Source organism: Podarcis cretensis, assembly GCF_951804945.1.
Source record: "Podarcis cretensis genome assembly, chromosome: 16".
Lineage (NCBI taxonomy): Eukaryota > Metazoa > Chordata > Lepidosauria > Squamata > Lacertidae > Podarcis > Podarcis cretensis.
In genome coordinates this window covers 17,479,128-17,496,824 of record NC_137186.1, presented here as the reverse complement: position 1 = coordinate 17,496,824, position 17,697 = coordinate 17,479,128, and the positions used below count along the sequence as shown (strand labels likewise).

The 17,697-nt window shown below is 45.2% G+C and overlaps 1 protein-coding gene across 8 annotated transcripts in view; it reads left to right on the top strand.

Annotated features, from left to right (window-relative positions):
• Positions 1-17,697, top strand: part of ARHGEF2 (Rho/Rac guanine nucleotide exchange factor 2) — a 111,951-nt gene that overhangs the window by 25,292 nt on the left and 68,962 nt on the right. For 7 of the 8 annotated variants that reach the window (XM_079956442.1, XM_079956440.1, XM_079956441.1 and 4 more), the window contains 3 exons: positions 276-387; positions 2,505-2,544; positions 6,916-7,048. In XM_079956442.1, the coding sequence (XP_079812568.1) occupies positions 276-387; positions 2,505-2,544; positions 6,916-7,048 (285 nt within the window). Of the gene's footprint in view, positions 1-275; positions 388-2,504; positions 2,545-6,915; positions 7,049-17,697 lie in introns of those variants that run through there. The other variant, XM_079956443.1, reaches the window with a different exon arrangement.

The following is a 17,697-nucleotide window of genomic DNA, read 5'->3' as shown; positions in this document are numbered from 1 at the left end:
TGTGGTTTTATCTTCCCCTCACTTCAGCCTGTATCAAAACTTAGTTTCAGCCAAGTTTCATTAAGGACCGGCCATGGGTGACTTCTGAAATAATAATGAAGAAGTGGGTAGCTTTTAGTTTACTGAAAGCTAGAGTAGTAGTAAGCTGGGCTTTAGATCGGTAGAGTGTATGTGTCCCAGATTTCTATGCCCTCCTGCTGCTGCTGAAGTGAGGAATGCTTTGCCAAGGGTTGGTGGCGGTGTTTGTGACATTAATAGCCCGCTCTCATTTTCAGGAACATGCCAAGAGGATGCAAGCATATCATGCATCCCAGAACTCCAATGGCAGCTCTCTGTCCAAATCTGTTTCCATGAGTGGCATCGACAGCTACCCGGCAGAAGCAGATGGTGAGTGTGGAGATTCGTGGGGTGGGGCATTTCTAAGCGTGGACCATTAAGCAGACCCAATCACTGCTATCCTGGAAGTGGAATTGAAACTCTGGTTCCAGACCTCTGGAATCCAAATAACATTCTGTAGCCGAGTGGGCTGGCCCACTTTCCCCAGCCCCATATGTTTGTGAGGGGAAAGGGAGAGTGATTTTCACTAGGCTTTGGTGAGGATGGGAAGGGTTAAATGCTGGCTTTTGCCCTCACAGCACTCCTGATCATGATTAGCCACCCCAAGTGCAGTTAGGGCGGGGGGGGGGGCACAGGGAAGAAAACAATATAAAGGGTATGCTATGTGAAAAGGGAAGTGATTCTCTTTTAGTGATTCCTAATGTAGGTGGTAGTGCTACCTGAGGGGGTGGTGGGATTTCCTGAGTGGGGTGCTGGTGGTGTCGTTGGATCAAATTCATCAGTTTTGTTTAATTAATTAAACTGAATAGTTTTAACTAGATTTTGAACGAATGTGCAATTAATTGTTAGTGTTTTGAATTTTTTTGTGTTATTATCTTTCATAGTGGGTTGTGCAAACTGCTATTCTGAACAATGTTTTTATAGGGCAAGGGGCACTGGAGGTGAGGTTATGGAACCACGGGTGTGGTGGCCTTAAAACATTAGGGAAGCACTGGGTTAAGTGATGATTCCTAGAGAGGAGAGATGGATCATAGAAAGGGAAATGTCTAGAGCAATCTATACAGGCTTAACTGGCTAGCCAGGCTGTTGAATAGCTGCACAATGGGTCATTACACCTGGGAAAATTGCACAGTTGTTCCGCTGTGTTTTTTAAAAGTAGGATTTTCTGGAGCCTGGGTTCAGCCCTAGGCATGCAGAGTGGATGTTCTACCACTGGGCCTCTAGCATCTAGCTGCTCCTCGTTGCTCCCTCTGTGGGGTTCTTGCACGTTCAGACACCAAAACAGACCAAGAGCAGGTGGTGTCTGAAGGACCACCTGCTCTCTCAGGTGAAGCCTTCCCTCCAGTTAAGACTCTCTTCTGAGATGAGGTCTTCATCCAGCTGCCAGCTGCCTTTGAAAGTCAGGTGGGGTTGTGACTGGAGAGGGGGTGCTCTCTGCAATTCCACTCCACCTCTGAAATTCCCTCTCCAGGGAGATGTCCCTGTTGTTGTTCCCTGTTCTGTACTGCTGGGGTTTTAACCAGTAATTAACTTCGGCAGTTTCGCTCTGCTTATGCTGCTGCTTTAGTTGTGGGGCTTCTAGGTGGAGGTTTATTGTGTGATGGGGGCTGCTCATGCTTGCAAGTTGTTGTTTTTTTTGCAGCCCCCAGGCACCATTATTGGCATCAAAATGCTAGTCCATATCCCCCCTCCCTAAAAATCTGGATTTATCTTTTGTATGAAAATCCAGTGTTCAAAAAAACTTGTTTTTAAAGTATTAATTTATTATTAACAGCAACAAAATGTGCAAACATAACAAAAAGAGAAGAAACAAAGAATCAAAAATATAAACTGTAAAGTATGACTGATCAGAAGGTTAAAAGTATAAAAATACATCACAGCTCCAAATGGATAATAAAATATTAACTCATGCAAAGATTGCTTTTACTAATAATAAATAATAATACAAAAATAATAAAGACATGTAAAAATAAAAGTATTATCCCCCTGTGAGTTCCATTATTATTAAGAATAAAGGTTCTATAGTCTTAAATGGGGCAGACATTTGCATATACTGGTAGTTCTGGGTGACCATGTGCCTCAATATTTGTATAAGAAGGGGGGGGGGGTCTTGTTGCAAACAAGCCCTGTGCAATGATTATGCCAAGGTTGCAGGTTTGATCCCCATAAGGGACAATTGCATATTCTTGTGTTTCAGGGGCTTGACATTTACAATTCTGATTCTATGATATCTCAACAACCCATTTCCAGCATTAAGATCTGCCCCCCCCATCTGGAATCACCCTCCTTGTCGCTGTCAGTTTTGTTTTCATGGTTTTTATTGTTGATATTTCACTGTTGTGATTTTAAAACGGGTAACACATGAGGACTTTCTGAAGTAGAAAGGTGGGATATATACCTTGTCATTCAAGTAGATAAAATATGTCTCTTCTCCCTTCCGTTGCCAGGGATCTCCCTTTATGGTGACACTGTGAGCCTGTCCAATGGGTGAGTCACACTTCTTGCCCTTCAGATATGACTGAGGGTGGTGGGATATGAGCTCGTAGCTCAGCTCCTGACCTGGGAGTCCTTGGTCTCAAGGGGAATGGCAGCATTGTTTGGCTGATATGGCCGCATTTGAACGATTCTCTTTGCACTGCTCAGATGTGTAATCCAACTTTTCCATAACAGGTCTAACTTTGAAGGGGAGAATCATAGCTGTTTAATTATCACTAATGTTAAATCTTCCCCACTGACGGTCCCTTGATGCTCCAGGAAAACCTCCTTCTCCCCTACCCTCTAGGGATCACTGGCACCAGTTTTATTTTTAGAGGTTTGCAGGCAGTAAGGTTGGGGTGGGGAGGATACAAAAAAGAAAGCAACCAGGCATATGTGTAGGCCATGGAGTGCTAGTGATGCAGCCCTCCTTTGAAACCTACACTTCTCTGAATTTTGCAGTGTAGTTCTCCAGCCAAGACATGTGTACAAAAATTCATATACTGGGGTAAAGCCTGTATATAAATGTGCATGTTAGTGAAAATCATGTACAAAAATGCATGCTCGGACCCTGATCTATACGTAAGAATCCCTCCCAATCTGTTTGATAAAATAAAACAGTGTGGTGTAGTGGTTAGAGTGCCGGGCTAGGACCTGGAAGAAACCAGGGTTCAAATCCCCTCAGCCATGTAGCTCACTGGGCGTGACCTTGGATGACAAGAAAAAAAATTGCCACCCCCACTACAAAATCTAGTTGCTGAGCCAGTTAAGAGCCAGTAGCCTTACCTACCTTGCAGGGTTACTGTGAAGATTAAACGGGGAGAACCATATATGCCATCTTGAGCTCCTTGGAGAAAAATATGTTCTGTGAGCCACCCTGAGACCTCCGGGTATAGGGCGATATATAAATTCTATAAATAAATAAAATAAAAATATGGGATAGAAGGGCATTAAATAGATAAATAACACCGTTTTATTGCTCTTAGGGTATATTTTTGTCTTAATGCAAATTATTTTTCCATTGTAAACAGTGTATAAACAGATATTAAATGTTTTTAAAAAACCTTCTAAATTGGTGGTGGAGAATTTATGGCAAATGGACCTATCTTGGACCTCCAGAGGATCCATTTGGCTCATCAGGCTGTTTTCCCCAAACCACTCCTATCCGCTGACATCACTGGTGACATCAGCTGATGGGCAGGAGGGCAGGATTTAACCTTGCATTGGATCCCAAGGCCTAGCAGTAGGATTTAATCTCCGCTCATCTGCTGGTGAATGGAGATTAGAGATCACTGTAAGATTAGGGATTTAAAAGAACGAGGAGACTCACAGAAGTCACTGCTAGTCTCTTCCTTCTTCCCTTCTAAGTCCGCATCTTGCTCTGATCTTAAAGGGAGCGTTTTGCAAGCAAACCAGAGCATGGGAGACACACACACCCATCCTTGCCTTTGCTTGCAAAAACACCTTTCTCTTTAGAGTTAAGAGGAAGAGAGAAAGAAAGGAGCACAAGCAGTCAATCCTGTCTTAAAGTGCTTGGCAAATACTGTACACACTTTGAAGCAACCTCCGCCTGAGAACAGGTTGGAGGCTACTTCAAAAGACCTCTTACAGCTTTAAGACAGACTGCTCTATAGTGGTTGGCTTTGCAAGTCTCCCTGTGTTCTTCTTTTAAACCCCCAGTACTGGGTTTAAGGAGGAAGCGTGGGAAGACCTGCAAAGCTGCATGAATAATTTTGACAGGAGGGTGCTGGCAGCTTCACCTGCCGGCAATCATGTAACATCATAACGGTATCACATGACAGGTCAGTGGCCTGTCAAATTTGGCCTGCAAAGCCAATCTTGATAAGGATATGGTCTTGGAAGCAAAAATAACTTCCCCACTCCTGTTTTCAATGCATTAGGAAGATTGCTTTGTTAAATGTGTCTATTTGGCAAAGTTGCATACAAAAATGTGTATATTAAGAGAAAGCGTACTAAAATTATGATGGGTTTTCCTGAGGATTTTTTAATACAAACTGGAAATGTGGAGTACTGCAGAAAGTAATTGAAATTGACTAATCTGCCTCTCCCGAGGGGGAGAGCTCTCTGACACACCTCCTGAGGCATAGGCAGAATTGTAAAAGGGGGACAACTTAAAGAAGAGACAGGTACTGAACATAACAAAATTGTACCCCAAACAACTCTTGATCATGTGTTATTTGTTATGCTGCTTAGAGAATGACAAGATCCAAAGTGGAGTTTTCACCAAATACCCACCCCCAATAAGCAAACTTGCTTGCCCCATGAATTTTAACATTTGGATATGGAGCATGTCAACATTAGGTTAAATAAAACAATTTAAAAAAGAAGCACCTAACTCAAATAGATAAATAACACTGTTTTATTGCTCTTAGGGTATATTTTTGTCTTAATGCAAATTTGAACCCTGGCTGAATTGCTGTTCTTAGTTTGCAGCCAATTCACAGAAAGAGTTTTTTTTAAGCTTTGTGGTTTTGTTTTATTATTTGGTTGGTTGGTTTTATATATTCTTGTTGACTGCTTAGTCTATATAAAGCAGTTTATAAATTCTTAAATCAAACAAAACATACACATTGAAAATACCTTCTGGCACAGAGGGCTTAACTTATACTGAGGAAGACAAAGACAAGAGATGGAGGAGAGGTCAGGGGGCTGTCCCATAAAAATCCCAGCATTCTCAATCACACATTATCACCACCATCCTCTCTATAAATTCAGAGTACAGTCTCCCCCCCCCCCCCCCCAGTATTTGAGAATGTGTCTGTTCTTCCCCATCGCTGCCCCTGCCAATTCATATTCCCATCTTCATTACCAGGACTCATCTGGTAGGACTTCTGCTATTCCATGGGCCGGCTTTTTTAGGAGCTGTGTCTTGCTTTTCCAGCAGTGGGAGAGCTGGGAAGCAGAGTTTGCTCTATCAGCACTGCTGTGGCAGCTCCACCAGGCACCTCCTGCCCCTGAACTGTGCCAGCTGGGCACTATAGGAACAGCTGTTCAGAAACTGGTGCCTGAGTTTTGGTTTTGATTTTCCTCTTCCCTCCCCGTCCCTTTTCCTTACATGCCACATTTTTTAGATTGTAAGCCTGCGGGTAGGGATTGCATGTGAGTTGCTGTCGGAGCCCTTTTGGCTGAAGGGTGGGGTACAAATGTGCTAAATAAATAAAGTTCAGTAATACTTTCCCCCAGAATATATAAAGGGGGTGGAGATATTGTTTTCTTCATAATAGACAAATAATAATAAGATTATTACTATATATGTTACCCCCGCTTTGACTTTGAGACAGGTTGTTGTTGTTGTATTGCATTTATATTGCATCTTTTCTCCAAGGAGTTCAAGGTGATGTACATTGTTCCTCCCATCCTCATATAATCCCAATAACAATCCTGTGAGGTAGGTTAGGCTGAGAGGCAGTGACTGAGCTCAAAGTCACAACTAGTGAACTTCACAGCTGAGCAGGGATTTGAACCCTGATCTCTCCCAGGTCCTAGTAGTTCAACACTCTAACCGCAAAACCATTCTGGCTCTTTAATCGGTTTAATCAAAACAGATATAGATAACTAACCTAATACAATACAATATGATACTCACCTGAGCATCTGCAATAAAAGACAGCAGGTAAGAATTACAAAGCAGAGTGAGGGATTATGGGAATTAAGATGTAAATAAAAGTGTATTAACCCAGTGCTGAAAACATCATTAAGTCGGCACCAGGATTGCCTCCTGAGGGATGCTATTCCAGACCCTCCTCTTTGGGATTTGCATCCTGCGCTTCCAGTAAGGAAGGCACTTGGATCAGGGTCTCAGCAGAAGATCTGAGGCTGCCAGCAATCTGGAATGGGCAGAGGGGTGTGCTTTCAGGAATTTGGATGCCAAGCCACTTAGGGATTTAAAGGGAAGCACCAAGCACTGGTTGTTGTTTTTTTATGATTGGAGTGATGAGCTCAAATATGAGGGTAGCAGTGAAAGATCTGTGGCAGTCGATTCCCACACAAATGGAAGTCCTTTTCAGGAGAGACCCCAAGATGGGACCAGAGGGGGAGCCTCGCTGCCTGTGAGAGGTTCTGGGGCATTGAAATCTCTGCTCATGGCCCAGGTGATGATGTGCAGCCTGCCTCTTTTCTGCTCTCTGCTAGTGGAGCTTAAGCAAACAGTGATGCTTCTGTGCTGCCTCTCCCCAGCCGGGAATAGGAGCAGCCACCCTCTGAGGTCACTGGGGGCCGCCAAGGGAGCCGGCCCCTCCCTACTTCCTGGCCTAGAAACAATAACAACAAAAAGGGGGATTGTTTGGCTTGGGTACCAGTGAGTGAGTGAGTGTGTGCTTGTTTTGCTACCTTCCTCCTTTCTCACTTTTTCCATGCTTTCAGCTTTGGCGCTGGGAGCTGCGGGCGGCTGGACGCCACCACGGTGGAGGCCGAAGACCAGGTGCACCCGCAGAGGGAGGGGACCACCCTGGGGCGGACCCTCAGCTTCTTAAAGAAGATGACTGGGAAGTCAAAGGTAGGGCCTTGGAAGTTTACAGTTTGATTTCATTGCTGTGTCTTTCATCCCTGTGAAACTGATCCTTTATAAGCATCGATTTGTACACGGCCTCCAAATCTCTCCGATTTAACAGCTTAATGCCTACAGTAATGAAAATTAATTGTTTTCAATCAGTTTCCCAATGCAGGTTTCCCTGCCCCCCCCCAAAAAAAAACCCTGAACAAAGTGCTCACAGTTTTCTCAGCATCTCATTTTCTTTCTTTCTTTTGGTGAATATTTCTTGTTTCATTTTATAGTGTATATAAAACAAAGAAAATTGTTATAACAGATGAAAATCAAAAGAGCAAAAGCAAACTATAAAATGAGCATGTAAAATGAGCATGTTGCACGTGAGTTAAAATAACAAAGTCCAAGTAAACAACATCAGCATTATCTAATTATCAAGTATAATTCCAAATTTGCCAGGCTTGCAAAAGGGTTGCCTTGAAAATGATGGTTCCATTGTATGCGTAACACCAGAATGTCAAGCCATATAAAAAGTGTCTGGTGCTTCTAGTCCTTGTCAAAATCTCAGATTATGCGTAGTTTTCTCCATTATAGCTATATTCCAGAGTCAATGGGACCAGCAGTCCAATGTAAGATTTTGGGTTGTTTTCCATTGAGATCTCATTTTCTCTTTGTCTTGTTAACCGTTAAGCTTTGCAGTTCCTTAAACCCTTCTGTTAACTTCAGGCATTGGTAATTTGTTTCTTATAACACTATGCCTTAGGGCCAAACTAGATGTGCCCCCCCAAAAACCCTACTTTGTTTTTTTTCAAGCAATAGTAGCCTGGGATGTGTGTGAGAGCCACAGTGTTGAGGGGTGGTGGTTTTCACTCTCCAGGATTGTTTTCAGAATGGAAAAGTCCCCACTCCTCCCCAAGCTGATACATGCCCTACAAGTCTCCCCATCACATGTTGGCTGCTTTTTATATTGCTTAGCTCTTTAAAAAAAGAAGCTATTTGGGCTCTGAAAGTGTGCTTTTGATGCTCCATAACAATTGGATAACACGTATTTGAATATCCGGGTGAAATTTTGCATTAATTGCCCAGTAATATATGTGTGTGTGTGTGTGTGTGTTTATGTGGGCATCCGATTCCCCCCCCCCCCCATTTTCATCTCACTTTGGATCTACTAAACTTCCAAGGTGGCCTGTAAATTTGCTTTCGTGTATTAATTTAAATGTGTTGATGCTTATAGATTCTTACTGGGGGCGGGGGGAAGTGCTAGTATCTTTCTCCTTTATTCTGGGTATTTTTATGTTGGACTTTTCAACTTTGTTTCCGTGCTAGCACTTAAAGCAGATCCTACTAATCCCCACCCCTGGGATTACCAGTGTAATCCTAACCCCTGGTCCCTTCCTTTGGAGGAAATTAGGATATGGCAGAGCCCCTACTTGGGGCTTAGCACTGGCAGGTCACTCACTAGTGTAAAAATGCAGAAACTACTGCTGCAGGCTTCAGGTTCCTTGAGGGGCCTGATCCTGGAGCTGGTGCAGCAGAAACAAAAGGGTAGGAAAACCTGCTGACTCCTTCCTCCTTGGCCAGCAGCAGGACTGAGGATTGTTCTGCCTGTTGTTAAGTAGAGACTTCATGAAAAGCTCCACCCTTAAGCAGGCCACAGTCCCCAGTAGTCTGTGTGTTGGGCTTTGATTACCTTTGAACTGGGAGAGCAGCACTCTGTACCTGCTGTCTCACGCTTTAGTTTAGGCTCTGGCGCAATGTGAGCTCTTGTTCGCAGTGATTGTTGTTATTATTAATCATAATAATTACATTTATAAGCATTAATTAATTATTATAGTTAATAATAAACTTATATGCCACTTGTATGTCAAAATTCGAGAGCCAGTGTAGTGTAGAGGTTAGAGTGTTGGAGTAGGACCTGGGCAAGATGAAGATTTAAGCCCCCACTGAACCAGGAAGCTCAACAGGTGAATCTGGGCCAGTCACTCATCTAACCTACCTCACAGGGTTGCTGCAAGGATAAAATGCAGAGATGGAGAACTATGGACATGCCTCCTTGAGCTCCTTGGAGATAAAGGTGGAATATAAATGCAATAATAATAAAAAAGGCTTCTAAGCAGTTTACAACTATAGAATCAATATTTAATTAAACTGCACAGTAACATCCTTAATTACAATGCACAATAAAACAAAAAATTATAAAGCATCGCAATTAAAATAGTTAGAATAATAAAACCAGAAGTTCATGTCCGGGGTATTGCTTTCCTAAACAGGTGTGCCTTCATCAATCAGCGGGTTGCCAACACTGATGGGGGCCTGTCCTATTTTATTTAAAAATTGTATGTGGCCTTTAAAAAAAATAGTTGTATTTGGGTTTGCTTTGACAGGAATTAATTGTGCAATGTACACTGCTGCAGCCTGCACCATTCTGCAAACCGTGCTGTTCTCTGATGTGTCCTTTTCTCCCCACTGCTCCCAGAGCATGCCTCTGGGCCCCTTAGTGATTCCTAGCTTTGGTGTGTGTATAGATCAGCCTAATTATGTCACCTATCTCTGTTTGGACAATCTCAATTAACACTTTGTCAATTTCATTATATTTGGGAGAGCCTTTTCCTCATTTTATAATTGCAATAAAAAGCATTGCAGGAGCACAGCTGCTAAATCTATAGCTTTTGATGCAGCTTGAGGGCTCCTCATAAAAAGGTGGGAAGAACCCCCCTGTTCCAACTATTTTGCTACTCTCCAGAGGCACAGGCTACGCAAGCAGGAATGAGTCTTTCTCATTGTGACTCCAAACTGACTAAGATCTGAGCATTTATACTTAACCAGACTCGGGGCGGGTGAGAGAGTGGCAAAACTGTTCAAGAGGTGGTGCTGTTTCCCCACTTTGAAAATGAGCAAAGTCTACCATTTTGGCCAGTTTTATAGTGATTTTAAAAAAAGAAAATGTGCAAAACGTTTAGCAGTTTTTATTTGGTTCCCTACTCATCCACCACAACTATCTTCTAAGTCTACATCACCGAGGGCCAAAAGGCACCTTATATGCTCAGCAGTACATAATAAATTCTCTCCTACTCCCCGCTTTTAAAACTAAACTGGAAGCAGCACTTGAGACTTCATGTTTTAGGGAAGCTGCCTTGCACCATGTCTGACCATTCACCCACTCAGCCTGGTGTTATTTACTCAGACCTGCAGGGCCTCTCCAGAGGGGGCCTTGGGCAGAAAAATAGTCTTTTCCAGCACCTGCTCCCTTGAGACACTAGGGGTTGAACCCAGGACATTTTTGCATGCAATGCCAGGGTTGTGCCACTGAGGTTTTACCCCTGCCCCTCACCTTGCCGTAGTTGGAGGGATGGGGAGGTGAATGGATAAGGCTGCTTAACCCTTTTCCTTCCATGAGTGTAGCCAAGTTTTTTTGGGGGGCAGGGCTTTTTGTGGGGGGCAGAACCGACGTGATTGGTCAGTTAAATATTTCTGTTGTTTTACTTGATCTAGACCCATGCTTCTGTCTGTCTTTGCCATCAAAATTTTGCACCAGCTGCAGTTTCCAAACCTAAAGGCAGCCCTACATATAGCACATTGCAGTAGTCCAACCTAGGCATTACCAGAGCATAGGTACCAGACATTAGGCTATCCCTTTCCAGATAGGAGTACAGCTGGGCCAGCAGTCAAAGCTAATGGAAGGTACTTCATCAACTGAGGCCACTAGAGTTTCAAGTGACAGCAAAGGGTTCAGAAGTACCCCTGAGCTATGTGCCTGCTCCTTCAGAGGGATTGTAACCCATCAAGAGCAGGGTACCTCTATCAGACCACCCGCTATCAATGTCTCATTCATGAATGGTTTAAGCAGGTGGAACAGGGGAAGGTGCCGTCTTGCTTTTGCCTCAGGCAGCAAAATGTCATGTGCTATCTATGGCTTTTGACACATGTGTGAGGCCCCAGCTGCACTATCCATTTAAAGCAGGACCATGCTACTTTAAACAGTCACAGGTTCCCCCAAAGAATTCTGGGAAGTGTGGTTTGTTAAGGATGCTGAGGGTTGTTAGGAGACCTCTACTCCCCACCCACCCCCGCCACAGAGCTACAATTCCAAGAGGTGTTAAACAGTCAGTCCCTCTTCCCAGGGAACTCTGGGAAATGGAGCTTTGTGAGGGGAATTTGGAGTGGTGGGTGGGTGTCTCCTAGCCACTCTCAGCGCCCTTAACAAACTGCACTTCCCAGGATTCTTTGGGGGATGCTATGGAGGAAGCAGTGGCATGGTACCGCTTTAAACAGATAGGGCCCAAGTTTGGTTCTGGACAACACATCAAACCATGGCTGAGTGCAGCAGCAGAAAGACCAGAGAAGGTACAGAGCAGACACCTTCTCATCTTTAGGAGACCCCACCTGTTTGCATATCCACACTAAGTCTTGATTTGGCTTATCCTAGGGAACCAGAGGCGCTGGCCCTTCCAAAACCCTGAGCCCCTAAAACTGCCTTCTCAGCTTCTCTCAGTTCCTCAAAAAACTCCCTGTATCTTGTACAACAGCCTTTGGAGTGGTGAGGTCAGAGGAAGTCGTGGCCTTTTCCTGCCTCATGCCAGGCGAGGGTTTGTTTACACAGCGATTAAGGACACCACCCTGGGCTTTTTCAGCCATGGCCTCTTTGGTTTGGAAGGAGCTTCCAGCCATTGTTTCCTTGGGAGCAGAGCCAGAGAAAGTGGGGCTTTCCTCACACGCTTAGGACGCGCAGGGCTAGAGGTGGCTCTACCACAGCACAAATAGGAGGAGGCAGATTGTGGGTGTCCAAATCAGAGTCTAAGAATGCCAGGGGCAAAGGGAACAAATGCCCCTCAAGTCCACCTCCCTATTTCCCAGCCCACGAGTAGGGCAGGAAGGCTGCATCTTGGACATGTCGCTTGACGCTGGTATTTAGTGGTAGGCTCCTGATGAATATGGAGGCTCTACTAAGCCACTACGGCTAATATAACTGTAATGGATTCTGATCTGACTGAGGAAGCACAGCCCAGTGAGATGTTTCTGTGGCAAAAGCCCCTCTAGAATGAAAGGCTGCTGCACAAGAGATACTCAGAGAGCCACTGGGAAGGCCTTGGAGGTCGCCTAGCATGCCCATCCTGGCTGAATGCAGGATTCACAGTGCAGGATACAACCGCAACATCCCTGACAGATGGCTGCCCAGACTCTGCTTAAGTACCTACAGCGAAGGAGAGCGACCCCCCTCCCAGCGATCTGTGCCAGTATGGAACAGCTGCTACCCTTAGGAAGCTTCTCCTACAATGTGGCCAAAATCTCCTTCCGTGCAATTATCCAAGCCGCTCTTGACCCACTGTTTCTAATCCCATCCTGCGGAGCCACAGAGAACTAGTCTGCTTCTGTGTGACAGCCTTTCAGATATGATTCGAAGATTGCAACGTAAGATGGGTCAGGCCATTGGCCTATCTATAGTCCAGGATCCTGTTCACACAGTGGCAAAACAGGTTCATGGGGGAAACCAGCAAGGAGGAACCCAAGCCCCAGAGCCCCCTCCCTGCCTGTGGTTTCCAGCAACTGGTATTCAGAACCATTGCTGCCTCCAACAGTGGAGGTAGGACATACCTTCTGTTATAGCCTTCGTGAATTTGTCTAAGCCTATTTTAAAGTCATTTTAGGTTGGTGGCCATCATTGCCTCCCATGGGAGCGAGTTTCATAGTTTAACTCTGCGCTTCACTGGATGTCCACGAGTTCTGATGTTAGGAGAGAGGGAGAAAAACTTCTCCCTGTCCACTCTCTCAATGCCGCACATATTTTTATAAACCTTCATCACATTGCCTCTTGCTTGCCTTTTCTGTAAACTATAAAATCCCAAATGCTACAAGCTTTATTCGCAGAGTAATTGCTCCATCCCCTTGATGATTTCAGTTGCTCCTTTTGGAAACTTTTACATCCTTTTTGAGGTGAGGTGACCAGAACTGTGTCTCCCCTTCATCTTCTTTTCTGCAACTCTTTCAACCATTCCACAGAGACGATTTAGCTTCCCACCTCCTCTGAGCATGCAGAACTGGATGCATGATGGCAATGGTATGGTCTCCCTCCACAGTTAGAGCAGCAGTGCTTCTCAATACCAGTTGCTGGAAGCCATAGGAGGGGAGAGGGCTCTTGTGCTCAGATCCTCCTTGCTGGTTTTTCCACTGGCATCCGGTAGGCCATTGTGAGAACAGGATGCTAGGCTAGATGGGCCATGGGCCTGATCCCATGCTCTTATGTCTCCAGATATAGTCTGGCCAGCTTCCTTTCATTTCAGTAGAGCCCATGCCAGGATAAATTCCCTCAAGGCTGTGCCCCGTGTCGATTAGGGTATGCAAGGTGGGGTGTTGGCTGTTCCCCCTTCGGCACGAAATGTCTCAGGATGGCCCTGGAAGGAAGATGATCCAAGCTGTCTTGCCCCCATATTTTCACAAGACACAAAACTCCAGTCACCACCAGATCCACACTACACATTTAAAGCATGTTCAACTCACATTCAAAGCACACGAGACACCCCCAATCCCAGGAACTGTAGTTTTCCCTCCACAAAGGTACAATTTCCAGCAACCTTTACAAACTACAGTTACCCAGGATTATTTGTTTGTGGGGAGGGGGGGTGTCATGTGCTTTAAACATGTGGTGTGCTCCTTCCTTACCTCTCTCTATAGCAGCCTCCGCCAACCTGGTGCCCTCCAGGTGTTTTGGACTACAACTCCCACCAGCCCCAGCCATTATGGCCAGCTCCTCTAGACAGTGGCTGCTCTCCCCACTGAACTGACTGTTTCTAGTAAGGGGGGAAAGGGAAGGGAAAACTTGAAAGATGCCAAGGTTGCTGCTGCCCCCAAATAATGTAAAAAAATAATAATGCAACAGTTTCTAACATCTGGTTTGTGATATCTTAGTTCACCAGCTACAGGCTGCGCTTTAAAAATAATAATAATAAAAAAAGCACTTTGGGATGGTGAGCCTCTCTTTTCAAGCGTCTTTGATGACAACGTCCTTCCTCCTTGAAGTTCAGAGCATTTCCTTTATTTCTCAAAACACACAAGAGGAAAGCCTGCCTAGGAATCCACATCTTTGTGCCAAGATTATTTTCCTTCTTCATAGAGAAGTAGTTTAGCCCAGGATTCCAGATCTAATCTCAGTCTTGTGCCCCTTCTCCCCTCTCCCACTTCTGTAAGGAAGTGGGGGGGGGGGAATCTAGATTACCAGCCAGCTGTTTAACATGGTCAGGCTCTGCCCAGTGATGGCTTTGATGTGTAAATGCTTGCCCTCTGTGCCCCTCTAGGCTGCTGCAAAGCTTTCTTTCCCTCCTCCTTCTTAAAGACATTTCCTTACAATTGCATTCTTGACTGGGCTTCTGAATAGGGAGGAGGGGAAATGAGAAATCACGCACACACAGTTAAGAACTTAACTTCAAATTACTAGCTTGGATCAGTCCTACTCAATTCAATAGGGACAGGTCAAGGCTCAGTAGCAGAGCATCTGCTTTTCAGGCAAAGAGTACCAGGTGCAATACCCTGCAGCATCTCCAGGAGAGACCCCTCTGTGAGACCACAGAGAACTGCTGCCATCAGTATCCACAAAACTCCCAAGCACCAGCTGTTTTCTGATGGGGTGGGGGGGAGAGTTCACTGGCAGAAGGGTTAAAACTGGCTGTTGCTTGTAGCCTGCACACCTCAGTCCTAGTGCTAAACCTGGCACTGCATCATTTTTTAAAACCCTCACCTGCCCCAATTGTGTCTAAGTGGTATTACAGGGCCTTTTTTCTGGTGGCACCCTGCTTGGGGAACTCTTGATTTGCTTGTCTGGCATTTACTATGCTATTATCTTTCTCAGCCCCAAGAAGAAATTGTCTTTATGCCTACCTCGTTTTACTCCAGTAGTTTAAAATGATTCTGGCAAGCCACCTTGGGGGCTCATAAGGTTGAAAGCTGAGATTTAAGTGGAGAAAGAATAACTTAAGTAGTAAATAAAGTAGGCAGAGTGTCCTCTTTTTGAAGCAGTAAAGGCCACACCTGTGAAGTGAGCTGAACTTTCCCCATCCCATCTTCCTGTAGCCTCTCACCCTATGCGTGGTAGCCCCATCTGAGCTCACTTCTGGTATCAGTTGACTGAAGAGGAAAATGTTGGCCAGTATGGGGGGGAGGGGGAAGGGGAGAGAGACTCAGGGGAAATAGCACTCCCTTCTCACAAATACCTCCTTTGCTCGAAAGCTGGGTTGGGGGGAGGCACTCTGCCACTGTTTGATACTGGGGTAGACCTGCGTTGCCACACGGTTGTGTGTACTTGAACTCGGAGCTGCCTGCTGCGATATCACAGAATGCTCAGTAATGTAGTCAGTACGTTGAGAAGCAGGTGGATTAATTGCCTCGGGTAACAAAACTGCTTTGGGTTTGGTCTGCCTGGGCTCAAATTTTGCCCCAATTAGCCTCTTGCTCAATCTGGCCTTTGATACCTGCTTCAGTGTGTGAGCTCCCTTTTGCTTAGCTATCCAGGGTGTCTGCGCCTGTGTGCATTTTGTGGTCGCTGTCGCCTGGGGAAGAAGGAGGGGCTGATTCCTTGCTCCTTTCCTCTCCAGCTCACGATTCCTTTCAGGAAATCTGGGACTTGTCATTAGGAACGGATTTCTTTCCCCGTCTCCAACTTGAAAGGGATCTCCAGCTGATTTGGGTTAGAAGGGGAGAAAAAACGGGTCCAGCTGTTCCCCGCCAGTCTGGGAGGACACGGCATGCTTTGTGCAATGATTGCATCAGGCCCTTTTGCCTGTCTTGAAGCAGTCCGAATAAACAGATTTGGAGTTCAAAAGTGGCCTGTTTGCACAGGTGGTTCCTGCCCTTTGGGCTCAGCGCTTTATTGCTAAAACAGAAAGGGAGAAACCTGAGCTGAGGCCGTGTTCATGACGTTTAAATCTGGGAGACTCCTATGAGGCTCTCCAAGGAGGGCCGGCCCAAGTCATATTGCTTCCTGTGGTGAAGGACAGAATGGCGCATCCCCTTATTCCATGTGCCAGATGGGCAGTTGAATTGTATTTGATGAACACTGGTGATGTGTCAGTGTCCTCCTTCCCTGCACTTGAGGTCAGCAGACTAGCTTAGCGAGTGCAAGGCAGGCCTGCAGCGCACAACTCTGCCTGTGGCCTCTCCCTCAAAATACACCAGCTGAAGCGGCTGCCTCACTTTAGCCTGACGGTAGAGCCAGCCTTGTCTGCAAGAAAGCAGGCTGATCCCTGTGTTGAGCAGCTCAGACATGTTGCATCCGTCACATCACTTGATTTATTTTATTTACAAAAATGTGTATATACCTCTATTCTTAAGAGAGAGGAAAAATCTGAGTGGCTTACAACAATGACACGTTAAAAACAGCACAATGAAAACTATATAAAAAAATTAAAATGGAAAATCAGCTATTATGGAAATATGTGTTCTTAATTTCTTGCATAAACCTGACGGAATAGAAAAGTTTTCAGCAGGTGTTTAGAAGTTGACACAGAAGTTGCCTGCTAAATCTCCATTCCGCCATTCCACATGGAGGCGGAATGAACAGGAACACCCTTGGGGACAAATGACACTAAAGACTTAGTTCCTTGTTACTGTCAAATGGGTCTCGTCAACTCTAGGAATAACCAGCGATGCTCCTGCAGATGATCTCTGTGATCGAGATGGGATATAAGGGTTCAGGCAGACCTTGAGGTACCTTGGACCTAAGTTGCCCAGGGCTTTGAAAAATTAATACCTTCAGCTCCTGCCAAGGAGAAGCGTTTCCTGCGGCATCCTGGGATCAAATCCAGCACTTGACTTTGCCTCTCATTGGCTCATCTGTCCTCTGCAATTCCACCGCCTGCAAATTGCCTATCAGTTGACTCTGAGCAACTTGTTTTTGCATTTTTCTATCCAGCATATTTCAGCTTCAGTCACTTTTAGAAGACACAATTAAGCCTAATTAAGCTTTGTCTTGGCTCTTAATATGGTGGTGTTGGTAGTTCTTATTTTACTTTTTGTTCAGTGCATCGGATCCAAGATTTGCCTTTGGCAAACCGCACTCCATCCACAGGTTTCACTTGTCTTTGAATGGAGCCGCTGTTAAGAGAACCCAGTTAAGCCACTAACTGGTTTCGGATGCTGGTTGTTTTTGGAGTCAAAGGATGGATTGATGCATAACTGAGCATGTAGCCTAGCCTTTGCCAACCCTGATGTCCTCCAGGCATTTTGGACTACATTTCCCATCAGCCCCAGGCTTGCCTATTCCTCTCCCAGAGCTATAATCTTCAGAGTGGTTCAATAATCAATCCCTCTTCACAGGGAACTTCTGAGAATTTCTAGCTCTTGAGAGAGAGGAATAGGAAGGGTCTCCTAACAACTCTCAGCACCCTTAACAAACAACAGCTCCCAGAATCCTTTAAAGCGGTATCAGAGTGCTTTAAATGTAGGCTGCGAATGTGGCCATACAGGGGCAGTCCTTGTTCTGACCATGGAGTCTGGTGAGGTCACAAGTTGCTGGGCAGCCTTAAGAGCAGCATAGAAGGAAACAAGCATATTATCTCAGGTGGGCACAGTCCAGGGGAAATGTTCTCCCACATTCATTTCCATAGGACTTTTGCAGCAGGACCTCCCAGTAGATCACACCCCTTGTTTGTTACTGGAAGGAAGGAGTGCCATTT